The 25,000-nt window shown below is 44.8% G+C and overlaps 2 protein-coding genes across 5 annotated transcripts in view; both read right to left on the bottom strand.

Annotated features, from left to right (window-relative positions):
- The window catches only part of fam83fb (family with sequence similarity 83 member Fb), a 9,086-nt gene extending 461 nt beyond the window's left edge, over positions 1-8,625 (bottom strand). Inside the window, exons 1-5 of one of the 2 annotated variants that reach the window (XM_062545016.1) lie at positions 8,053-8,625; positions 3,667-3,834; positions 2,657-2,778; positions 1,269-1,954; positions 1-1,113 (exon numbers count right to left, since the gene is read on the bottom strand). The exon at positions 1-1,113 is cut by the window's left edge and continues 458 nt beyond it. In XM_062545016.1, coding sequence (XP_062401000.1) covers positions 1,070-1,113; positions 1,269-1,954; positions 2,657-2,778; positions 3,667-3,834; positions 8,053-8,529 — 1,497 coding nt within the window. In that variant the 5' untranslated portion in view covers positions 8,530-8,625 and the 3' untranslated portion in view covers positions 1-1,069. The remainder of the gene's footprint in view (positions 1,114-1,268; positions 1,955-2,656; positions 2,779-3,666; positions 3,835-8,052) is intronic. The other variant, XM_062545022.1, reaches the window with a different exon arrangement.
- Positions 8,626-8,923: 298 nt separating this feature from the next.
- grap2b (GRB2 related adaptor protein 2b) lies at positions 8,924-20,576 on the bottom strand. 3 transcript variants are annotated; one of them, XM_062544997.1, is made up of 10 exons: positions 20,254-20,574; positions 18,253-18,365; positions 17,043-17,134; positions 16,009-16,128; positions 12,804-12,966; positions 11,579-11,626; positions 11,144-11,182; positions 10,682-10,720; positions 9,885-9,959; positions 8,924-9,320 (listed from the first exon to the last, which is right to left on the bottom strand). In XM_062544997.1, the coding sequence occupies exons 2-10, from the start codon at positions 18,328-18,330 to the stop codon at positions 9,144-9,146; spliced, it is 831 nt and encodes a 276-aa protein (XP_062400981.1). In that variant the 5' UTR covers positions 18,331-18,365; positions 20,254-20,574; the 3' UTR covers positions 8,924-9,143. The 3 variants fall into 3 exon arrangements, with proteins under 3 accessions (XP_062400981.1, XP_062400975.1, XP_062400988.1); XM_062544991.1 differs by having other exon boundaries at positions 20,250-20,573; XM_062545004.1 differs by lacking the exon at positions 11,144-11,182 and having other exon boundaries at positions 20,250-20,576.
- Between the last annotated feature and the right edge of the window lie 4,424 nt (positions 20,577-25,000).

Raw genomic sequence — 25,000 nt, 5'->3', positions numbered from 1 at the left:
GCTCCATTGTGTGCAAATAGATGCACCGGCACTTGGACTCCCTGTATCAGGAAGCGTTATTATTATTTTTTTTTTTTGAAAACTACTGTCTTTGGTAAACATTGTAATTTTCTAAACGAACGGATTTGAAGCTAACTGCTCCTCCTGTCACTGGTGGGCAGTTCACACCTTTTTTGTTTCCTCTGGGTGCCTCTGTTTCCTGAGCAGGCTCTCCACTTCCTGATTCAGTGTTGCTCACACGCAAGTGGTTCCGCTCTGAAGGCTAAAACTGTAATGACACACCCTACACCCCACACAGCACTGCTCCCTCTCATAGACCAGATAAGGGGAGGGAGGGAGAGAGAGAGAAAGAGAGAAAGAGAGGCAGGAAGGAAAGAGAGCAAATGTATTGCTTGTAGGCGTAAGCTTGCAAGTCTGAAGCCTTTTCTGCTATTGTTCTCTGTATCGGCCACTAGAGGTCAGTCTTCCCACAGAAACGTTTGTGTATGAGTTGCCACAGAGGCAAACCTGAGGTCAGTTGACTTAAGACATTTCATGTTATAAAGGAACAAACAAAACATCCTGTTGAGATAAGATACAAACAGCATGTTTAGCCACAGTTAATCATTACTCTACTCAACAGAGTAAAAACCAACATTTGATGAGACAATGAGACCCTATGACTTGTCACCAAGGGTACATTCTTTACCCCTTGATTTTCTTGAGCCCACATGTTTTGAAGAAGAGGTCATATCGTTCCACAGCAAGACACATTTTGTCCGTAAAGTCTGCAGACTGAAGTAAACAGATCCTCAAATGTACAAAAAAGGTTTGACAGTGTAAAAAGTGCTTTCATCACGGAGTGTTTGTTTAAAACAGGAAAGGGAGAAAAAGGCCCTTTTAAGAGTCTGTTATCTTCGAAGAGACGTAGAGAGGTGTAGTCCTGCGTCTGTGTCCTGAGTATGTGGCCCGTGACGAGCAGGGCGTCATCAACGCAGCACGCATGGGGGTGGGGGGGAGTTGTTGTGTGCCCCCCCACCCCCCAATTCTTTGATGTGCACAAATGTGCACAAAGAAGTATACCACCTCTTTAAGATGTTGCACATGAGTTTTTCTTTTTCTTGCTCTTGGCCCCTGGAAAGCAGAGGGAAAGGGCAAGTTATCAATCAGTGAACCAATAAAATCCAACCAAAATCCAACCACTTAAAAATTCATAGTAAACCACGAACACTGAAAAGAGACGAATAGTTGAAACAGACGAATAGTTGTCCGACGTATACGTCGCTCACCATTCTCATCTGTCCCGTCGATGGTCATTAAGGATTGGCTCTTGGCGCCCATTTTGGACAGTTTTTTGCTTTTCCCCTTGAACGGCCCCGAACTCAGGTCCTCAGAGCTGTCCACCTTCCCGTTGGCCAGGCCGCCCGTGGCGGGGGAGCTCGGGGTGCTGGACGCTTTCAGACTGGTCGGCCTCTTGAAGAGGTTTTTCAGCGATCTCTTCTTGGGGCTCGGCGGCTTGAGTCCCGTCGGCGACGACGACGAGGGCAGCGGGCCGAGAGTGTCCTCGGGGTCCTCGGGGGCCTCCGCCGCCGCCGCCCCTCCTCCTCCTCCCAACCCCAGCCTGGCCAGCCCGTCGTGGAGCTCGCCCGACGGGCCCGGGCTGTTCCCGAACGCCAGCTGGTACTTGGGGTTGTAGTATTTGTGCGCGGGCACCTTCAGCTCGCCCCCCTCGGCGTCGCCGCCCTTGGCGTCGCCCAGGCTGACCTGGAAGCGGGAGGTGGCGGCCGGGCGCTTGGGCACGGAGGGCGTGCGGACGTGCGGCGCCGCCGGGCGGCTGATGTGGAACTCCTTGTAGAGGTCCATCTTCTCGGAGACGGCGTAGAGCTCGCGGAAGTCGTTGTCGAAGAAGTCCACCACCTGGCCCGACATGACGGTGATCATATTGCGGTCCGTGCGGAAGGAGGTCCAGGAGAAACTGGGACATGAAGACATGGATTGGACAGTTTTCAACCTTTGACCTTCATGACATAAAGTAGGAAAATACTGACAAAAGTCTACTTTCATGGCATGGTATGGTTCCTCAAAGAAATAAAGACAAAATCTATTCTGAATATGTCATTTGCACAAGTGCTCCATGTCTGTTGTTACTAATCCTAATGTAATGGATGCAAGAGGACACCTGTCATAACAGACTTCACTTTTGCAAACCCTCCATTCAAGAGATTCTAGGAGATAGGACAATTTCAGTGAGTTTTTCGAGGTCACGAGTCCTGTGGTTACAGACGAAATCCCCCGAAAACCATCAGTTCTACCTTGCTCAAGTTGCTGGAGCCAACAGCTAGAGCTGCCAGGCACACTACAGTGCTACACTCTGGGGGCATCTTCATGAGCCCCAACAGATACAGACATCTATGTGATAAAACGCCACAATTCTCCTTTAAGAGCAAATGGCGGATGAGGACCACCACCATATTCATTTGACATCTCCCCTCCCCTACACAGCCTTCTCACCGTCCACCACACAGGGACATGGCGTTAGCACTAGGTACTTCACCCTAGTCTCTCATGGGGGTCCTGCAGATTTGCATAGGAGACTATTTTACCTGTGCCGTGTGGCTTTGAACTTTTGAACCCTAGATGCTGCTCGGCCACTGCAGCACTACACCTTTGCACTCACCTGTAGGAGCCGAACATGACCTTGTCTCCGTCCACCAGCATGTACTTGCTGCACAGAATTCCCGGGATCGTCCCGAAGGAGAGCTGGAACCCTGTTCCACTCACCGTCCTCACCCGCAGGTGCTGAGAAACATTCACCACACAGAGACATCTCAAGGCTGGGTCACAAGACATCTCAAGTACATAGAAGCTACTGCTGCTACATGACACACAACTGGCTAGTACAGCTAACCAAAACAGACAATTTAGTTGTACATTCATATTATATTTACTGTTTCCCCCCCACACTTAGAATAGAGTGAAATACTTTTGCGTTTGCTTTATTTTATTGCTGTGTCTTCTTGTAAAACATGTTATCTTATTGTATTGCTTCGACCCTGTACTACATTCAAGTAAGAATGTAAACCCAGGGAACAGAACACAATACCTCACAGCAGTGGATCACATGACATGACATGACATGACATACACTAGTTATTCTTGTTGCTGTCAACAAACAGTCCTAGATCTGACTTAATAAATCTGTAAGATCTAAAGGTAGATAACATGCCAGTTCTTCTTTAGATTAGATTAGATTAGATTCAACTTTCTTGTCATGTGAAGAGCACAAGTATATACTGTAGATGTATGGATATGCATCTGAAATAGAAAGATCTGACCTTTGGATTTACCTCAGTACCTTCAAAACAGATATATGTACTGTACATGTAAAGAACGTTTCAAAAGTTTGACTAAATTTTGTTTTCTACATTGCTACATTTAAAAATCACCCGAGAATGGTAATGCTGACATAAAATAAAGAACAGATGCAGTTAATTGATTGACGTCCCTAGCGGTAGCAAATCTAATTTGCTGCTGGGGCAGTCTAGCAACTCTCTGTTTATCCCACCCCTCCAATTGAGCCCTGCCTACGGTGAGTTCCCAAACCCTACATCTTGATGTGGTTCTGGCTGGTCAGGCTAGTAAATTGAGGCAAAAAGCCCAGTTGTGTCGCCCCTGCTCCTGACTCACCTTGAGGTGCAGAGGGCCGACCTGCAGCCTGTTGACCATGTCCAGGAAGTGAGGCGCCCCGCGGATGTCCAGGACGACGTAGACGGCCACGCCGCGCTTGGCGGCAGCGTCCAGGAGGTCCTGCAGGATGTGGAGGTCAGTGAGGAGGTCCATCACTATGGCGACCATCTGAGGGCGAGAGGATGGCAGACAGACTTGAACAGGAGGACTTGATGGCACACATCATCTTAAAGAAACACAGTGGACGAATTGATATCTATGCCCCTTGGCAACAATATTCAGTGGCATTTCACCCTAAGATGGCACCCAGTTAGTCAAAAACTGACTACAAGGGTCATGTGATCAACAACGTTACAATATGAAGCATTCTGGGCACACACTAACATTGGCCGCGTTTCCCAGATTCGTTAAGAAGCTCTTGAGTGCTAAGAACTTCTTAGAACGTTCTTAGAGCGCTCCTAAGAAGTTCTTAAGAGCTTCTTAACGAATCTAGGAAATGCGGCCAATGTCAGGGACTTCCCTCCACATATTACAAGTCAGTGTGGCATCACAATGAATCTGAAGCCATTATTTGACAGCGAAATACAAACTAGTGAAACGCACTACATTGTGTTCTCTTCATTCTCTACGCTTGATGTGGATGTCATCTTTCATCCACCTGTCATGTTTATCACATATCTGATCACTGAATCACTATTTCTCTTTCACTTTCATTCCCTTCTATTGACAAAGCACTAAAACAAGCTATCTTTACAGTGCCCATAAAAAGGGCAGGGTTTTAGTGCTTTGGTGATACAAAGGGATGAAAGAGAAACAGGAATAATCTTAGTGATATTCAGACACCTGTGTGGCCCAGTTATTGGTCAAGTTAGGGTTCCTGGATACATACAATTCTACCATGAAGACAAAATAAAGGATTGTTGTCATTTGCAGAAGCGCAGAAAACTCTCTCTTTTCTACATGTATGATTCTATTTCAGTTTAATTCAAAAATAAATAAAGAAATAAAGAAATAAATACTGACTGTCACAACAAACCATTTAAGATGCCATTGTGGTGACATCTGAAAACCTGTAATGACTCGCACACAGTGAAATGGAGGATCTAGGAATATATATCATGACGAGGATGAGGGAGTAGATCTCACACAAACACGCCAGTGCTTCTTCACAAAGGACTGGGTGTGCATACTAGGTGGTGTACTGCTAAAAATCTCACCTCTTTCACAAACAGAGGAACTGGGCTGGCCTGGGACAGGGCTTAGAAATCGCTCAGCGCATTACATCACACATCATGTGATCTTACATTGTGCCATTGCAGATGTGTACAATAAACACAGTGTGGCATCTACATATACTGTCGCCTTGTTGGTTGGTTGTGTGCCATGGCTAGCAGAGTCAAATCAGACAGACCACTGACTCGGTATAAAGAAAGTCTTCTAAACTTGACCCGGGACTCAACTTTTTTGTCTGGCTGCCTTCAAGTCAACAATACTGACCGCTCAACCATTTCAGTGGCACTTCTACGTCAGGGGCTTAAAGGAGGAGAGGAGACGCGCTTGTTCCTGCAGGACACAGTGCAGCGTGAGAAATGGGACATCAGCACAATTGTCTGACAAGCTACAGTAGCTCGACGCGACGCGACGCAACGCAATCCCCCCCCCCCCCTGCTGTGACACTCGACCTGAACGTCGCCAGCTTTCTGCACGCGCGCTTTTTACGAAAAAAGGCCTTTTGATGTGCGGTCAGTGCCGCGGGTCACCTCCCTGGACAAATCCAAAAATGACGCAGTCAGCAGTGCCGTGCTGTACCGTGCTGTGCTGCTCTCTACGCCTCCTGAAATATGCTAAAAGGCCGGAGCCAGACATAGGTCTGAGGGGGTGGAGAGGGATTATCCAAACACAGCAGACTCTTCAGAATGCCAGCAGACAAAGGTAAGTGTCACTCCCCCTCTCCCACACTCCCCCTGGGCCAACGTGAGAATGCCAGTTTCCATCGCCTTGAGCTGTCCAACTGGGATCACACGCATTAAGTCGTTTTGCCAGGCACGGGTTGGGCTGTGGCCTGTGGCCTATAGGTACGATGCAGGTACTGTAGAGCAGCACCTGAAGGAGCCATCAATCACTGCCTGGTGGAACAAGTCAGGCAGGCTCTTTGGTTTTGTTTGTGCTGACGCAGGCCTTCCTCTGTTCAGCGGCCTAACACACACACACACACTCTCACACACACACACACACACACACACACACACACACACACACACACACACACACACACACACACACACACACACACACACACACACACACACACACACACACACACACACACACACACACACACACACACACACACACACACACACACACACAATAGGTTCTTAATAGGCCTTGGTGTGATAAGGAATGTGTTTAAATTAGCCTCCTTTGAAAACAAGCTTCAGTCCTGACTTCCTTGTTGTATACTTTTTACTTATTCAACCTGTGTTCCGCATTCATTCTTTTGTTTTCTATGTTTTTCTTTCATGGGAAAACTTAGTAGAGGGAGAAAAAAAAGAGATTGACTCCTGCACTGGGAAACAAAAAGAAAAAGCGACACTCTTTTATAACTTCTTATCACTCCCAGCTTGCCAGTACCTCCCAGCGATTTGGTGCCAAGCTGTTTGTTGTTGCACACTCCTAGCTGGAGCCTGTCAAAAACCTATCCACAATCCATCAGGAGGGCAGTGTGTGAACTGTATCTTTGGGGCAGTTTTGTGTCACAGACAGTCCCAAAGTATTTTCTTCCACACAGGGTGTCTGTCTCAGATAGAAACCTATGATATAATGATGATCTAATATACAGTGTTTCTTAACTGCTGGGTTAAAGTGGGTCGCAGAAGTGTCCTGGATGGGTCGCGAAGGGATGTTGTAAAAAATATGTATATTTTTTCATGCAACTGCTTAACGTTGACCCCAGGCACAGAGATAGGCTTTCTAGTATAACCAAATGATCTCAAGGTCCACATAGCGCGTCGAGGTCCACACATACTGTACAGGCATAATGCCTCTGTCAGAGAACATAAGAGAACAAAAGCCAGCGATTATAATATAGCACAAATGGCATGACCCACATACAACTCTGAGTTGCACTGAAAGGTGCATCACAATAAAAAATACTTCCTGGTTGACTCATCAGGTGACTTTGGAGTGCAGGAGTGCCTTTTGCTGGTCATAACTGACAACTCATTATGAACAACTTTAGAGAGAATATTGTAGTAGCACATTAAGGGCAATGGAATCCATGAAACAAGTCCAAATATGTCCAAGTATGTTAGTGGATGTTCATTTAAAATTGATTATAGGCCCACTAAAAGCAATTTCACTGGAATTCTGTATAAACTCTGTACAGACATATGACACACAGCTGGTTGGGTAGGTAGAAATACAAAAGCAAACTAATAGGCCTACATGTTGTGTTGCCATTACATAATGGCCACAAAGAAAACCTATTGAAAATGATAGTAACCCATAGTTCAGGTTCACCACTGTATCTATAGAAACCATCATAGTGTAACTTTGAGCAGGTTTGCATTAAAACCACATTTTACTGATGTTGTAGCCTACTTGTACTCTGCTCAATGACAATAACGTTGAATCCACTCTATCTAATCTAATCTGAAACTTTTGAAGTTCATATTGAGAGATCCCATCCACTACCAATCCCTATGAAGCTATAAAAGTTCATTACCCACACAGGCACATCCTATGGTCAAGAACAATAATAATATAACACTGCTCTCATAACTGGGTGTATCACAGTAACTTTTGGTGAAAGCAAATACTGTCAGCCTGAGTACTTTGCCCTTACAAAATAGTACACGTTGACTATGCCATGATACAATATGAGTCAATAAAACAAGCGCTTTGAAGAGGGTGTGTAATTCATTACAGATCATGGCCAGCTGTACGGAAAAGTACACACATCTGGTCTGTCACACTGCTCCACTGACGAGGCTGTGTAACATTATCATGTATTCTAACTTCTGAAACCCTTTTGATGTGACACAAAGTTTGTTATGCAAATCATTTGACGACAAAACTGCAGCTGTTCTCTATACTGACGTTGACAGCTTTTGTACTCTGAAAGTAAGTACTGTAAGGGGATTGTGGTAGCCTAATAAATCTGACAGGACTGTAAACTAAAGCTAGTAAAGACATGCCTCACGCATACACTCCTAACTCTTGCACTTGCATTCCTTCCCCTTCTTGGCTGGAACTCAGAAGATTTTACGAGCATCAACGCATGAGGTTAACCAGGTAAACAAAAGTGGGCAAACAATTGAAAACAACAGCCGAAAATGAATTTGATCAAAGACAGATTATATCAGTCTGAGGTAAATAAACTACCTTGTTTGCCTCTTGAATAAGTCTGCGCACCACCTCCTTGATGTGAGGCGAATTCTGTTTTGGTGGGTGCGTGTGAACTGCCACACGCGTGACACCTTTAAAGAAACCTCCTGTCGGCCAGCCGAGATCCAGCGGCGGTATTTCAGTGTCCGAAAGCTGGGGCCAGTATGTTGAACGTAAACTAGAAGAGGAACCCTCTTTCTCCTTACTTTCAGGTGTTGCCGAAGAAGTCTCGTCATCCTCCTCGTTAGTTTGATATTCTTTCACCGTTTCCCTTAACCACTTTACCTCCCGGGCAGATAAAAAATCTTTTCCATTCTCTGTTTTCAGTTGCGTTTTGAAGGCGCCATCGCCTTCTTTCAGTAGGAGCTCCAAGGCAACACGCTGCTGTTCGCTATAAACAAACTCCGGCCTGGATTCCGGGATGTTGTCCTTTATGTTACCGTCTTCCATACATTCCAGCTGGGAGTCCGCCATGACTGCGACGCCGGGGCGTGCAGTTGCACCTGAGTTCTAAGATAAGGAACAGTTCCGACAACTTCGCCTTACCTGTTGAGAGTGCCTTGGGCTGCATGCAGGTAAGCAGCCCAAGCTGACGGGGATGTGGGCGGGGTTAAGGAAAACCCTGGATAAACACGACCTATTGATTTACAGGAATTGGCAGATGGATAGTCAGTCAAAGAGCTATAGCCTACTTAGCAAACTTTAGGTAGGCCTATTGCCAATATGAAATTACTATAGCCTATTCATAATCTTGCAGCCAGCTAACACATTCAGCATTAATGTTTAGGTAGCATAGCTTACATCTTTAAGATATAGCCTACCCTACACCACAGCAATTCATTTATGAAATCGAAACAACACCATCCTCTCAGAAAAAATACATTTTATTGAGATGTGAAAATACAACGCAACACAGGTACAATTAGACTAAGCAATGTGTATGAGATATCATGGACTGTGGTAACTCTTTTGGAACATGGGCATGGATAACAACAACAACGACAACAAATAGAGATGGGGGGCACTGAAATCAGGCAAAACATAGCAGTGTCCCTCCAGAGAGAGCGTGATGAGGCTGGGCCTCGTGGTCATACAGGGGTGGTGTAGTTGGAGGGGAAGAGCCCCGTGCGGCCCCGCAGTTTCCCCCTCCACCAGGACGGGTCCGACTGGTCCACGACCTCGATCACGTCTCCGCTGCTGAAGTTCAGCTCGTCCCTCTCCTCGGCCGCGAAGTCGTACAAGGCCCTCACCTTCAGCGCGGCCGGCTGATGATGCAAAGAGAAAATGAAATCGGTCAGAAATAGGTTGGTCATCGCTTCAGATATGAGTCAGTCATTGCTTCAGAATAGACAAAAGTAGAGCACAAAAAGCCACGAACACATCCCACAACGCATACAAAAGTCTGATAAGAATAAGGTTATAGTATCTTGTTGTATTTCCGGTGCAAGCAAAATGTAATCCAAATTAGATGTTGTAATACATTTAAATATAAACTAATCAATTAAATTATACATACGGTATGTATGTGCTACCACTGATAATCCACCATAACATTCTACGTCAAATAGTTCATGTTGATGTGACGTTGCTGCAGGTGACCTATAGGCGAGTAATCCTCGTCAAGGCCCTCGCCACCTCTCTGCTGTTATGTGGGGAAACCAGACCCTGAGGGCCTCTCCCAGGGGAGGGACAGGTCACGGTGCCTTACCTGCCTGCCTGCTGCTGAGACAGGTGTGTGACACAGCGTGACATGTCTGAGGTGAGGCCCCCCGGGGGGGCCAGTGAGGGCTCTTCCCATCACCGTGCGTGACTGTCGTCGTGTGAGTTACCTGAGGAGGAGAAGGAAGGGGCTCCGATGGGCGGGCGGGTAGAGCGCCGGTTCTCGTCGTGCTGCGTCCTCGCTCCTGATTGGACAGAGGAGTGGGAGAAACCGAAACGACTGAGAGGACGGCCTTCAACTGACAACTTTGACAGCTCGAATGACAAATGCTGTCAGCACAGAATTAATCTCGAAACTTTGCAACATGCAGTGTCATGTGATGACGACCCTGAGGTATTCCAAGGGGAACTATCAGTTAAAGACATTGACTACGTTTCCATGCACACCATATTCTGATTAAGGTCCACATGCTGGTAAAGGCAATATTCAGAATAAGATATTCCAATACAGTACAGTAAGATATACCAGCAATGTGGAGTAGAACACCTGCCTGAACTCGTCTCAGTGGTCTTTGTCCATTTCATTTATGACCGCGAAATAAGTGCTTTTGGCCAGATTAGAGCCGCTATTGTTTTGCTTTTTAGTCTTATAATAAATAGTCTGCTTTGAGGGATTCTTCAACTCTCAAAAGGGCATGAAAAATCTGCTTCTTTGGGCTACCTGCCCAAATATTCTGATTATAACAGGCATTCGGTATGCCATGGGTATTATTTGGGTTTTTAGTCATCAGAATATGAACTTCAGGTTATGGCAACTGGAATAAGGTGTTTACAAGATTCATACAATCGGAATATTGCTATTATTTTGAATAAAAAACAGAATATGGTGTACATGAAAACGTGATTATTAATTTGGATTCATGTTTAGAGAGGGGTTAGATGGTGGGAGGCAGATATTGTACTCTACCTGTTGATGTGCGACCGGTTCAGGAGGTCCTCTGAAACTCTACCAGCAACAAGACAGATGAAAACAGAAAAACACAAAGTGATTTTATGACATTTCAACAATTTTGAGAATCAAACATTAGACGTCCATGTCTCTCATCTCCTTTTGTTATTGGGTCTAACTTTAAAATAATGGCACTTCGTCAAGACCGAGTTGTAGTTTGACGGGACATCTATTCTGGCCTCTCCAATAAAAAAAGTCCTGAATACTACCTCCCAACCATGGTCATTATCTGAAGAAATCTGGCCAAGAACAGTATACCACGAAACTTAATGTGAAGTGGACCTTGGGGAAGTCCATTGGGTACGATCAATCAATCATTCAATCAATCAATCAATCAATCAATCAATCAATCAATCAATCAAAGTCCTTCTGTCACGTTTAAAAGGGGTTGAGTGGTGGGATGAAGTACCAGTGGTGTACCTGTGGAGGTGGCATTGGCTCAGGAGGTCCTCTGAAACTCTACCAGCAACAAGACAGATGAAAACAGAAAAGATACTGTGAGTGATTTTGACATTTAAACCATTTTAAGGACCAAACAGTACTCTTCCATGTCACTCTCATCTTCTTTTGTTAATGGGTCTAACATTAAAATAGTGGCATTTGACCTGACCTCTCCAATAACAAACCTCAAATACTACAGTACCTCCCAACAGACTGTCATTGTGGAGGAAATCTGGTCAAGAACAGTATACCACACAACTTCATGTGAAGTAGTGGACCTTGGGGAAGTCCATTGGGTACGATCAATCAATTAATAAATCAATCAATCAATCAATCAATCAATCAATCAATCAATCAAAATCCTTTGTCATGTTTAGGGGGGTTGTGTGGAGAGATGATGTAACCGTGGCGTACCTGTGGAGGTGGCATGGGCTCCGGAGGAGGTCCTCTGAAGCCCTGAGGCTGAGAGACGAGCACCACAGAAGGAAAAGAAAAGGACAGGAGTAAAACAAGTGCTGCTGCATAAGCTGGTGTACATTGCTCAGCCTGGCCATTACAGTAAAATAGCCACACTCTAGTGATGTCCATTTTGGCTATTATTCGTCACCCATAGTCGGCATTCCTTTATCGACTATTCACTACAGTATTTACCAGTAAGAAAATGTAGGCCCATTTAGAATGGATAAGTAACTGTCACATTACTAAAGAAAGAAATTCGAGGTGAGATACTTTTTCACCTGCAAAACAATTCACACAACGTATGCAAACAATGAGCAAGAAGTTGCAGGCAGCCCTCTTGCTTGTGTGCTGAACAAAACAGGGTAAAAACGAAAGTAACACCTAATCCTCCAGTGCAAATGCGCTTCAACAGCAGGTCCAGTTCGATGGTGTTTTGAGCCCCCAACGTCGTCTTCCAGGCAGCGCTGCCACTGTTGACTTAAAGGCACTTAATCCTAATACTAACCCTAACCTTAACCCATGCCTAACCCTATAGCGCCTTCCAGGCAGCGCTGCCTTGAATACAACGTTGGGGGCTCAAAACACCCAAGAAACGTCCAGCAGCCTCAATTTTGTGTTAGATGGAACATACTGTACAAGTATTTTTAAACTCTAAAATTAACAGCAAGTAGCCTAGCCTAGGCACACCTTCTAATATATGTTTGTTAAAGAGCTGGAACGACAAACAGTTCCACTACCGGGTATATTTAATATAATGATGTTATGAGGTTTTCACAAAATGTAAAGTTGTGCCATTTTCATATCATAGCCTACCTAAAAATAACAAGGCTATCCTATATAGATCTGAGGCTTAATGTCTGCAAATTTATCTCAGTGTAGGCAAAAATAACACACAGTGGCCAGCCTCAGGAAACGAGTCTGAGTAGCTCTCTACCGAGGATGTGTATGCAATAAGGGGAATTGTCTTTCATACTGTATACGCGTCCACATTCTGTGCGTTTATCACATTGCAAACTTTTAGCTTTTTAGCTGTTAGTTTCGGTTTCAGTTGAAACTCTTCTTAGCAGTTATCGGTCAAGCTGTGAATTCTAAACACCTCTACCACACATATTGCCTTTCTATCATTGGCAAAAAGGCCATGTGCTATGCTGTGCTGTGGGTCCTCTTCCCCCCACCGTACCTGCTGGTCAGTGTTCCGTAGGAAGATGCGACTATGCTTGGAGATGGAGTTCTGGGTGTAGTACTCCACCATTTTGTTGAGGGATGTGAACCTCTCTGTCCACAGGTAGTACTGACCCCGGCTGTCCCGCATCACCTTAAAGTGCTGTACGTCCTGTTCATGCCTGTGAGACAGACGCAGAGCCCAGTGAACAACACACACACACACACACACACACACACACACACACACACACACACACACACACACAGAGACACACACTGCCTCTCTCTCTCTCTTTCTCACACATACACACAACACAAACATACTCTCTCTGTCTCCCTATCTCACACACACACTTTCACATACAGTACATGCGCACGCACACACACACACACACACACACACACACACCGTCTCTCTCTCTCGCTGACCTGTGTGAAATATCACATGAATAGTCATGGCCACCCTTACATAGATTGATTAAGAGGAACTTTAATGAACACAGGCCTACAAATCGAAGTACAGTATAGAGCTATAGAACTTACATTAACAAACTGTTTCTAGCGGTCCATTTGAATGCCCTATGATACTTCATGACAGATATGAAAACATGACATGACCAGGGGGATCTGCAGTCTGATGCTGCCCATAGAAATGTACACTGGTGACACACATATATTATGTAGTACTTTTTACGGCCACTAGAGGGAACTCACAGCTCACAAGGACCAGAGCCGTATATAGAGAGACTTTGGCCAACTAGGGAATCGAATAGGCTCCATGTTGGAGATCAATATGTCTGTAAGGACCTTTTACATTTTGACAGACATCGATGATAACATCTCTGTGCCTGTTAATGGTGATAATTAAGCTATTTACATCAACATAGTACTGTATATTTGCTCTGTAGGGTTACACTGTAGAGTCATTTGACGTTAGTATCCAACATGGGGTCATTCTCTCTCTATACGACTGTGACAAGAACTTCCTAAACGCAAAGCAAGGTTCTTATGGGGAATGTAGTATTAGTAGTATTACAGACGTGGAGCTCATTTCTTGAGGGGATGTGAAGAAAGGTAGATGTAGGTCATATGCCATGGGTTTGATGTCAATGGCCTGACATGGATGATCATGTTTCAACAGGCTTGATTTGTCCGGATTGAAGTGAATATGAAACCTTTAGGATCAGGTTAGTTTAAGCTGTTTAAACAGTTATTGAATTATTATTAAGCAGTGAGCCAAAAAACAGAGGTCTGCTTATGTCAAGTTCTAAAGGATTTTTCTAGCAGCTGTCAATGGAACCACACCTGCCTACACTAACAGACTCACACTCCATCCCACGCACACCAACATTATGCGTGTGAATGACTGGCATCAGATATCATCACTGTGTGTTGAAATGTTGCATCAAAGGCACGTTAACATGTGTTAACGTTTGACTGGAGGGTAAGACGCTCACTTCCACAACCCTTAAAACAAATACGCTTCCCCCATACAGGCAAAGTCAAACGAATACACGAGTCCCCAATAGAAGTCAAATGAATAATTACACAACACCCCAATAGAAGCCAAGCTGAAGAAATCTTGAAAGGCTTGACGTTTGTCCTACCCCCTACCAATGGTTTGCCCTAATTCAGTGGTTGCGGCCTTGTCACTGCTTTCCGCTTTGGGTAGATTTCTTTGCTTCATGCTCTTTTGCAAGCTATGGAATGAGTTTGCAATAAACACTCATGAGGTGCTGAAAAAATGTATCTCTTAACAGAATCTTTTATCTTAACTTATCTTAAAGTCTTTTGAGATAAGAGATTCACACTGTCCACTAAATGTACACAATATATGCACCTACATACGGCACTAATATATGGACATAATATATTTGGACATACATACAGCACTAATGCATATATAGATACAGCTTTAATATATATTATGCACCTACATACAGCTTTAATACTGTATATATAAGCACCTAGATACAGCTTTAATATGCATATACATACGGCACAAATATATATGCACATACATACATACAGTGTTAATATATATGCACATACATACAGCGTTAATATATATGCACATACATACAGAGTTAATATATATGCACATATATACAGCACTAATATATGCACCTACATACAACTTTAATATATATGCACATACATACAGAGTTAATATATATGCACATTCATACAGCATTTATATGTGCACATACTGTACACACAGCACTACAGGCCCTCTGTACAGTCTTCATCATACCATGTACCAGTCTCCAATGGCAATGGAGGTTTTACCAATTAAAACATGGCTACACATAGACCTCTCATAGAGCTACAAAACCAACCCAAAAGCTGCCATCTTTGCCCATAATAAGGATATCCGGATCTCCGGAGAAAGATGGCAGCTTTGGGTCCGTTTTGTAGGCACACTTCAGAGGTCTACTGTAATGGCTACAGTTATCTTCTACCTCTCACCACCACCGCCAGTCTATTAACTAGGGAGGACAAATCCTCAGAGGTGCAACCAGAGCCAACACTGACAGCAAAGCCACTGCAGGATGAACAGCAGTGAAGGCTACGGTTCAAACTCTGTAGACAAAATCACTCAGGGATCCTAGGAATCAGATGGAAAGTCCACATCCATTCTTGACACTATATACAACCTTGAACCTGTGAAGCTGAACCTGTGTCCCTATTCTAGTGAGGGGTTGATGATATTGCAGCCCAGCAGCCAGTCAAATCACCAGTCCCTCCCATATCATGCTCCCAAAGACTGAAAGAGCAACCCTGTTGATTGGCTGGAACAACTGTAGCACAGTTTTTTGTGAACTTTGTGAACTCGCTAAAACTTTTATCCAACGCAGATACAGAAACAGATACCAAGTGCAGAGACCAGCCTCCCTGACACAACGCAGGGTTAAGTGCCTTGCTCAAGGGCACAACGGTGCAATCAAACCCATTTTTGTGGCTACTGCACTGCTAGCCAAGTTCCTTAGCAGGCCACTACACTCGCCATGAGCAGTGAGCACTGTTAGACATCCTCTCACCCTGGCTGTCACTCCACAACCAGTAGTGTCTGACAGGAAACCCCCCTGCCCCCCCCCCCCCCCTGCCTCTGCAGCAGTGTTGTGGTGTGGTCGTGTGTGGCAGTGCGCGGGTCGTGTGGCTGTGGAGGGAAGGTAGAGGGAGGGAGGGGAGGGTGGGGTAGAGGGGGTTCGGGCGCTAACCTGACGGAGATGGAGAAGTCCCCCGGGGAGCTCTGGCTGCCGCGGATGATGAAGGAGCCCACGGACTTGGAGAAGAGCGCCTCCTGGGCCTCGTGCCGACCCGTGTTCTCCTGGTACCAGCTGCAGGAGGAGCAGCACACAGGGGTCAGCCTCTGTCTGTCTGTCTGTCTCTCATTCTGTCTGTCTGTCTCTCTCTCTCTGTCTGTCTCTCTCTCTCATTCTGTCTGTCTGTCTGTCTCTCCCTCTCTCTGTCTGTATGTCTCTGTCTGTCTGTCTATCTCTCTATCTATCTGGCGGTCTCTCTTTCTCCTCTGTCTCTCTCTTTCTGTCTGTCTCTCTGTCTGGTCTGTCTATCTCTCTGTCTGCGTCTCTCTGTCTGGTCTGTTTGTCCTTCTATCTGTGTCTCTGACCGTATGTCCCTCTTGTGCAGACCTTTGCTATCTGTCTCACCTTCTGCCTGTCTATCTGTCTGCCTGTCTCTCTCTCTCTGTCTGACTGTCTCTCTGGTGCACTCTGACACATATACCAATAACTGCACAAATGCACACACAGGTGAACACAACTACCTCTTTCTTTGGAACACTTTCACTCAGCCTGACTTGTGACGTCAACATATGATTCATCTCTTCCCCCTGCCCCACTCTCTGTTGCACAAACATGCACACACAAACAGTTCTTCTGCGTAAACACAACACTGGAACACCCGCCGTCTTTACATTGTTCTTGAATAACTTAAGCCTATAGCTTCAAAACACCGCACACCAAAAGCTACACTGAAATGTTGTCACACAAACACAAACGTATGCGCGCACACACACACACACACACATAACTACGTACACACTCCACGCAAATGTGTGTGTACAAGCACACACACACACACACACACACACACACCCCATAAAAGGAAGCTACTTGTGAGACACCATGTCTGCTCTTTTAGTCAGAAACACAACAGTGCATACAAGAGGCCAAACCCAACAGAGACAAACGGACTGACATCTACACTCATGTTACAGTAAACTTTACCATACCTGGGGAGTTCGATGCTGAGGTAATTTTTGGGCACAAAGCCTTCATGGCCGTGCATTTCTGCTTTGAACCAGTCATCGTTGGTCCCTAAGATCTTGAACAGAAACAGCACTGTTACAAACCACAATTCCCTTGACCCAAAATGGTGAAACAAAGCAGCGTCACAGTTCACAGTTCGGTTAGTCAGATTACAGTATGTCCTTTTACAGCAACATGCTTGAGCAGTAGCCCAATAATCATTTCCTTGTATCTGAATTTCTGTGTGTGTCTGTGTGTGTGCATGCGCTTGTCTGTGTGCTTGACTGTGTGTGTGTAGGTGTTTGTGTGTGTCTATGTGTGTGATTGTCTGTGTGTGTTTATGTGGTGTGTGTGTAGGTGTTTGAGTGCATGTGTGTCTGTGTGTGTGTGTGTGTGTAGGTGTTTGAGTGCATGTGTGTCTGTGTGTGTGTGTGTGCGCGCGCTTATCTGTGTGCTTGTTTGTGTCTGTGTGTGCTTCTCTGTGTGTAAGCGTGTGTGTGTGTGTGTGTATGTGTGTGCGCGCTTGTCTGTGTACAGTATGTGCGTAGGTGTTTGTGTGTGTGTATGTGGTGTGTGTGTGTGTGTGTAGGTGTGTGTGTGCACATGTGTGTGTGTGTGTGTCTGCGTACTTGTCTGTGATTGTTTGTGTGTGTCTGAGTGCTTCCCTGTGTGTATGTGTGTGTGTCTACATACGCTTGTCTGTATGTGCACTTGTCTGTATGTGTGTAGGTGTTTGTACGTGTGTGTATGTTTGTGTGTGTGTGTGGTGTGTGCACGCGCTTGTCTGTGTGTTTGTGTGAGTGTGTGTATAGGTATTTGTGTGTGCATGTGTGTGTAGGTGTGTTTGTGTGTGTGTGCTTGTGTGTATGTGTGTGACATGTGTGCCATGCTCCTGGGCTCACCTTGAGTGTGTGTGTGTGTGTGTGTGTGTGTGTGTGTGTGTGTGTGTGTGTGTGTGTGTATGTGTGTGTGTGTGTGTGGGCTCACTTTGAGTGTGTGTGTGTGTGTGTGTGTGTGTGTGTGTGTGTGTGTGTGTGTGTGTGTGTGTGTGTGTGAGTGTGTGTGTGTGTGTGTGTGTGTGTGTGTGTGTATGTGTGTGTGTGTGTGTGGGCTCACTTTGAGTGTGTGTGTGTGTGTGTGTGTGTGTGTGAGTGTGAGTGTGTGGTGTGTGTGTGTGTGTGTGTGTGGGCTCACCTTGAGTGTGTCCCCTTTCCTGAAGCTCAGCTCATCTTCAGCGGTAGCGTTGAAGTCAAACTTGCCGGTGGCCTCCATGGCGGAGGGAGCACGAGCGCACTGTTCCCTTTATGCTGCGGAGCCACACAAGACCGAGCGACACAGAGACACAGAGAGAGAGGGAGAGAGAACGGCAGACACAGAGAGAGAGAGAGAGAGAGAGAGAGATGTAGAGAGGGAGAGAGAGAGAGCAAAAGAGAGAGGTGTAAAGAGAGGAAATGACACGTTGCACCCAGTATGATAAGTATCCCTCCTCTGTGTGCAGCTTCCAGCAGCACTCTATGTAATATCACATAGCAGACACTTTACATTACATGACAGTACATTACTTTACATTACATTACAGTACATTACATTACATTTAGCAGACACTTTTTGTCCAAAGTGACTTTCATATGTCAACTATATTACAAGGGACTATACTGTTCCTGGAGCAACTTGAGGTTAAGTGCCTTGCTCAAGGGCACAACAGTGGAAGCCGGGGATTAAACCGACCACTTTCAGGCTAGTACACGCTAACCCAGCTCCTTAACCACTACACTACCAAGAATAGAATAGAATTCTATTCTAGTACACGCTAACCCAGCTCCTTAACCACTACACTACCACCACCCCTATGTACAGTATGTTGCTCTATAAGTGAGAGAATTCTGTCAAGCACCTCCTGTCTGCTATCTTTAAGGACATCGCCACATGGTCCCCCCCCTCTCTCTCTCTTTCTTTGTCTTTGTCTTTCTGTGGGGCCTACCTAAAAGCCTCCTTTCTTTACACTTTATTGTCCCACTAAGTTTCGAGACAGTTCGCGCACACGCCGAGGGGTTGAAAAGTCCTGGAGCTCTTTCCTATCCAACCCCCTCAGCCTCCTACTTCCCTCCTCTTCTCTCACTCAGTCTATCAGACGACGAGGAGCAGGAACAGGCACGACGTGGGGCAGGAAGGCAGACAGGGCCCGGTGTCAAAATGTGAGGATGTCACTGCGGTTGTGACAGTTGCCCTCCCTTCTCCCCGCAGCACTTTGTAAATGGGACACGTCGGGCCGAAGAAACGCTCACAGTCACACAGGAAGCTACATGTGCTTCAACGGAGCTGAACTGAGCCGATAAAAACAACAGAGAGGATGAGACGGTTCTTCTTGAACGACACAATGTGTGTAGACTGGTGGCCATTCTGGACAGTCAGAAAAGGCACTCTGTGTCATTGAACAAAACTGTTTCCACTTTGTAAGGCTTTGTGCTGAAGATCATATGTCCATCGTGTAGGCCTATTTATCTGTTAATTTAGATACTTGCAATAGGGTACATAATCTATCATATTGTGGTATCTATTATGTAGGTGTTAAGGGTGATAGTGCAGACAGCTCCAGAAACCTGGACGTGGCCTGGTTGTGCTGAGAACGTGAAACTGCCTTTAAAAGAGAGCCCCCAACCAGCCGCTGATTTGCATAGTTTAACCTATTCAAATTTGGAAGCCGCAATTAGAACTGCAGACAGCTTCGACACGCCTGGAGACTGCGCGTGGGCAGGCTAGAGTCTAGGGTACTTGTCCCCTTTCTCCCATTTTAGAGTTTTTCACACGCAAAATTCGGTCTGAAACTGAAACATGCGCACTAGAAACACCCGCTAAAAAGGCACGAATAGATGTTCACGGATCATTTGCGCGGTTCTATTTGTTTGCACTTCATAGTCAAAATAGCCAATTAGAACTGATAAGACCTGTCAGAAGGTCGTTCTTTAGCACCTGCGTAGAAATGAAATTGGCCTTCGAGTCATGAAAAAAGAACACATTTTCAATCAATCTCAAAATGATTGATATTGCCCTAGGTTAAACAAAAAAGTCAAGTCTTTCTGGATTAGTAATACGAGGATATTAGTTGCACCCTGAACTGCAACTATAGGGAATGTTTGAACATTTAACACATTGTAAAACCTGAAGGGTTTGTGAATGACAATGAAACTTACCTACCACGTTCTGTTACCACTGTACCAACAGTGCCTAAACATCAACACGAAGTTTGCACAGCCCGAGTCCCCCTCCACTCGACAATAACTTTTCCGGGCTTTTCTTTTCCGTATAACGATTGTGAGACTCTCGGTGGTAGTGAAGACTACAAAACATAAATATTATTTTCCCCCTAATATGTACAACTGTACTAATACTTCATTTTGGTAACCGAGTCGTCCGTAATTCCTATCGAAGCGTATAGAGACGACAGCTGGAGTTACTCTCTCTCAGACGGAAGGAGATGGAGCAAAATGCTAACAACTCGATCATCTGAGTTAGGCTACTTCCCCTTGTTAGTGTGTGCATCCTTATTAGCCTATTGTAATGTTTTGCATGACTGCAGTAGGCACCAGCTGCGCACGGGTGTTCCGTCACCCGAATCAAGGTCTGGGAAAAGGGGCAGCAGAACTACATCGGAGATCACATCAGTGGGCTACCCTGCTGCTTTTTCTGTCACTTGTCTGCTTTTTATAATATGCAGTCAGGTCAGCGTTCCCATCAAAAGAAGTTATTTCAGTGTTGCTAATAATGGGCACAACTTTAAATGCTGGTCGAAGATCGAGTCAGCTTAAAGCAATGTCCTAATTTACGCGTGTTTCTTTGGCGCGATGGGTGTGAAGTGGAATGCCAATTATAGATCCAGTTCAACTAACAGTAACACATTTTGCAATTAGCAGGCAGTTTTAAACAGTGCACTGCAGTGACAGCTGATGTTACATTGAGTCAACAGCTTTACATTCTTTTATTTTTATGTAACCACAGGTGGAGTTAGTTTATGGCTGTGTAGCCATAAAGTCAAAATTGGGGGACCATTTACTCTCCCGTAGCTATACAACCACCTGCAAACTGTACACAACGAACAAATTCCGTCGTCAGTTCAACTCGTATTCAGGCTAATAATCAAATTTCAACATTAGGAGGAAGAGAAGACCTTAGCGTGAGAAAAAGATGTTTGAGATGTCTTTTTAATTGTTTTTTAAATTATTATTTATTTGCTTGTTTCTCAGAAATGGCCATGCCCAAGGCCATGTGGGTTGGTTATGACAGAAAATGTCATCCTAGTCAAGCCACAGAGTCTCTGGAAGGAGCAAAACATGTTTAACCACAGTTTCATAACCTTGCATGCAATGGAAGTGTGAGCATCGTGTCACAACATTAAATGTTCCATCAACAATTGATTGCAATATGGGCTGCTAGCTGGTTACATAGGCCTATAGCATTTAATCTAGTTATTAAATGAGAATACAGGTGATTTTAGATCTCTGTTCCTTGAGGTCACCAAGTATAGTTAGCTATAAAAAAGGGATACTTTAGGGGGGGGGGGGGGGGGGGGGTTTGTATCAACAGTACTCGAGAAACAGACGTGTGTGGAAAAATAGTCAGATTCCTCCTTTAAAATCATTGTTTACGCAGTGTTACACAGTAACAACATTTTTTGTCACATATAGCTGACATCACCTAACCATCTGCTATCTGACTGTGTCCTGAATATACGCTGTAAAAAATACAGTTCTCTCTGGACATCCCAGGCTCCAAAGATGGCAACAAAAACAACCTGGTCCAACCTGGACCATAAAAACATAACAAAAGTTCCGGCCAATCACCGATGAGTTGTGTGTTTAGGAGAGTTTCAATTGCATGGGAGGGAGGGTGAAGGAGTAGCGAGCTAGGCCTCTATTTTGTTTGAACAACAACTGATGTTACCCAACATTGCTTAGAGCGCCTTTAAACTCTTACCAAAGGTAAGACCCCTTCTGTATTTTCTAAACATCCAGAGCTAAGGTTTTGGCATTTTGGAATTCGGCTTCAATCGGCTCTAAACAGGATTGTCGGCGTTCATGCAGGCAAATAAATTGATGAGTAAGAGCAACATGTTTGCATGAATAGGGAACCTGGTAGATGCAAAATCGCTAGACACTGCGGTTCACTTTTTCTCTGTGTATGCAGCTTTCTGAGAGATCTTTTCAGTGCTGTGACTGTGATTTGAGACATGTTCAGTATTCATCACCGATCATGTTGTGGAGGGGTGAATGTAAGTTGTTTCCTTTGTCACCTCATCTCACTGCATCGTCTGCCTGCACCTGCCATGCTGTCTTAAACAGCTTATTGTAAGTGAGGGACTCTACAAAAGGCCGGCGACTTTCTCCTTTTTCAATCCGTTGAACTCTTCACAGACCTCATCTCATTTGACAGTAGTTAAAATGACAGCACTTTAAGTAGGCATAATTTGTAATACCATGATTACTACTATGTACTACTGCCACAGTAACAGAAGGCTGACTACCATGTAAAAAGTGCTAAAGGTAAAGGAAAGTTGAGTTAACATTTGGGGTCCGCTGTGTTGGGGAAATAAACTGATATAGATTAAATGAAGGTTGAAAGGTTGAAACAACGGCAACACGAGGTTAGATTTGTATATAGAGCTTTTCACACCACTCAAAGCGCTTCACAGTGAAAGGGGAACCTCACTAACCACCTCTAATGTGAGGACCCACCAGGGTGATGCACAGCAGCCATTATGCACCAGAGGGCTCACCACACATCAGCTTGAGGTGGAGAGTGAGGGAGCAAATTCAGTTCAGTTGCTGAAACAAAGGTTTTACTGCCTTTGTTGATCCGGCATGGACAACTGAACCTTTCAAAAAACCCTATGCATTTATTTTTGTCCAAGGTGTAACTTAAAGTGTTTCCTTCCTGATCTCTGTGTAACTATGACTACCACCTACCTGTACTTTCGTATGTTTTGTTAACCCACTATTACTCTATGTGCTCTGTGTGAAAAGTTGTAAAGGATAGAAGTGTTACAACCACTAAATCAGTAAGAATACAAAAGCAAATAACAGAAAAATAAAACGTCAGTTGAAAATGATGGTGAAGATATACTTTAGCACCCAACAAACAGGGAAGGGAAATACAAAGAAAATGAGACATAAAGAATAGTGTCTTTAAGCAATTCCTGCAAAAGAACCGGACACTGTAAAACACTGAGGGGGAAATGTAAACGCTCAAACAACCTATGGAAACATTATCACATCTACTGAGAAGTAGGCGCACCAGGACATCGCGTAGGCCTCCTGTGGGCAGCCAGATGAGCCCTCAAACCCGGGACGAGTGATTATCAGGTGGTGGTGTTGCCCCTGCTCCACCCCACCAAGTGCGCCTCCCTTGCTATGAATTGGGCTCAGGTGCTGTCTTCCCTACTTCAGCCATGAGGTCTTTTGAAGTAAGCTGTGAATGCTTATTTATGGTAATGATTTACATCAGGCCTAAAACACCTTCTCATCTCATCTTGGCCTACTGAACGTGAAGCATGTGAAACCATATGTACTGACAATTCTTGGTATAGCATCACCTTGTCTGTTACCTGGTATTTTTTAAGCGTGCTTTTTTGTTTTTTAAGAGCCCTCAGCTCAACACCGAGCTTACTGTCTGCCCCTGACACATCTCTGTAGCAGTGTCCTCAGATTGCCACTTCCTTTGTGACCTCATGGACAGAGTGCTATGATGGCCCATTTCCGCTGTGAGGTCAGTCCCCCCCCCCCCCCCCCCCCCGTCCCGTGTCTGGGGTCGAGCCTCGGGTCAGTCCCAGTCCTACTCCTTAATGGAAATGTCCCATGGGAGGGGGCGGGGGGATTCTACATACACTTCTACAATTCCCAGTGTCGTTGTGCTTAGTCAGTGATTCGTGGGGTGTGTTATGGCCACAGCATATGGAATCATATCTCAAATGGAAAGGGAACAAGAATGCACCTAACAGGGTCTGGCCCTTGTTTGTTTATTGAGAAAGTTATGTTTCGTATGTAAAGACATAATCACGTTTAAATCCCATATAGATCTCCATTTAAAAAAAAAGTAAACGTATACAGTACGTGTGAGCTATGACCGAGCTCCCTCTGTTTCCCGTTGAATATCCTCAGAGATACGATTGATTGACATGTGAGGGTGGCGCTGTGTCTTCAGGGCTCCAGTCCGAGCTGATCATACATACAGCCCATAATAGCTACATCATAGACACGTAGAGGTTCTCATATGGCATCAGCAGCAAAAAAATAAGCATAGAAAAGCAGATAGAAAAAAATGTAGATCAATAAATACATACATAATTTAGTATGTGCGCGGAATTACACTGACCTCTTGAGCCAAACCTTTGGGTATTACACATATTCTTTATCCGACTCACTCATGCACTTACCGACCCAGTCTCTCTCTCTCACCCACACACACTCTCTCTGTCTCTCTCTCTCTCTCTCTCTCTCTCTCTCTCTCTCTGTCTCTCTCTCTCTCACACACACACACATACATCCTTCCACCTACACAAATGCCTCATTCCATGGCGATTAGTGAGCTGCACATGTACATGTAAGGGCATGGGCAGGATCGTACATGAATGATGGCACAGATGTTTTGGACAAACCGATCGCATCTGAACGTTAAGAAGTATGCATAATGCATAATACATAAATATACAAATACTGGAGTAGTGGATGTACTTAAAGGGACACTTCACCGATTAGCATTAAGCTTTGTATTAGAAAACCAGTCATGTTTTTGAATGGTCGTGCATCATTCTCTCAGTTTGCCTTGAGATGGGAGAAATACGGATTTCAATGTTGGACTTCCTGCTTTCAATGATGTAAAAATCATAATTTTACATCATTTAAAGCAGGAAGTCCTATTCATGGGCTTCATTGAAATATGTATTGTCTCC

This window comes from Sardina pilchardus, chromosome 1 (assembly GCF_963854185.1).
Source record: "Sardina pilchardus chromosome 1, fSarPil1.1, whole genome shotgun sequence".
In the NCBI taxonomy this organism is placed as follows: domain Eukaryota; kingdom Metazoa; phylum Chordata; class Actinopteri; order Clupeiformes; family Clupeidae; genus Sardina; species Sardina pilchardus.
This window is presented reverse-complemented; position numbering and strand designations above follow the sequence as displayed.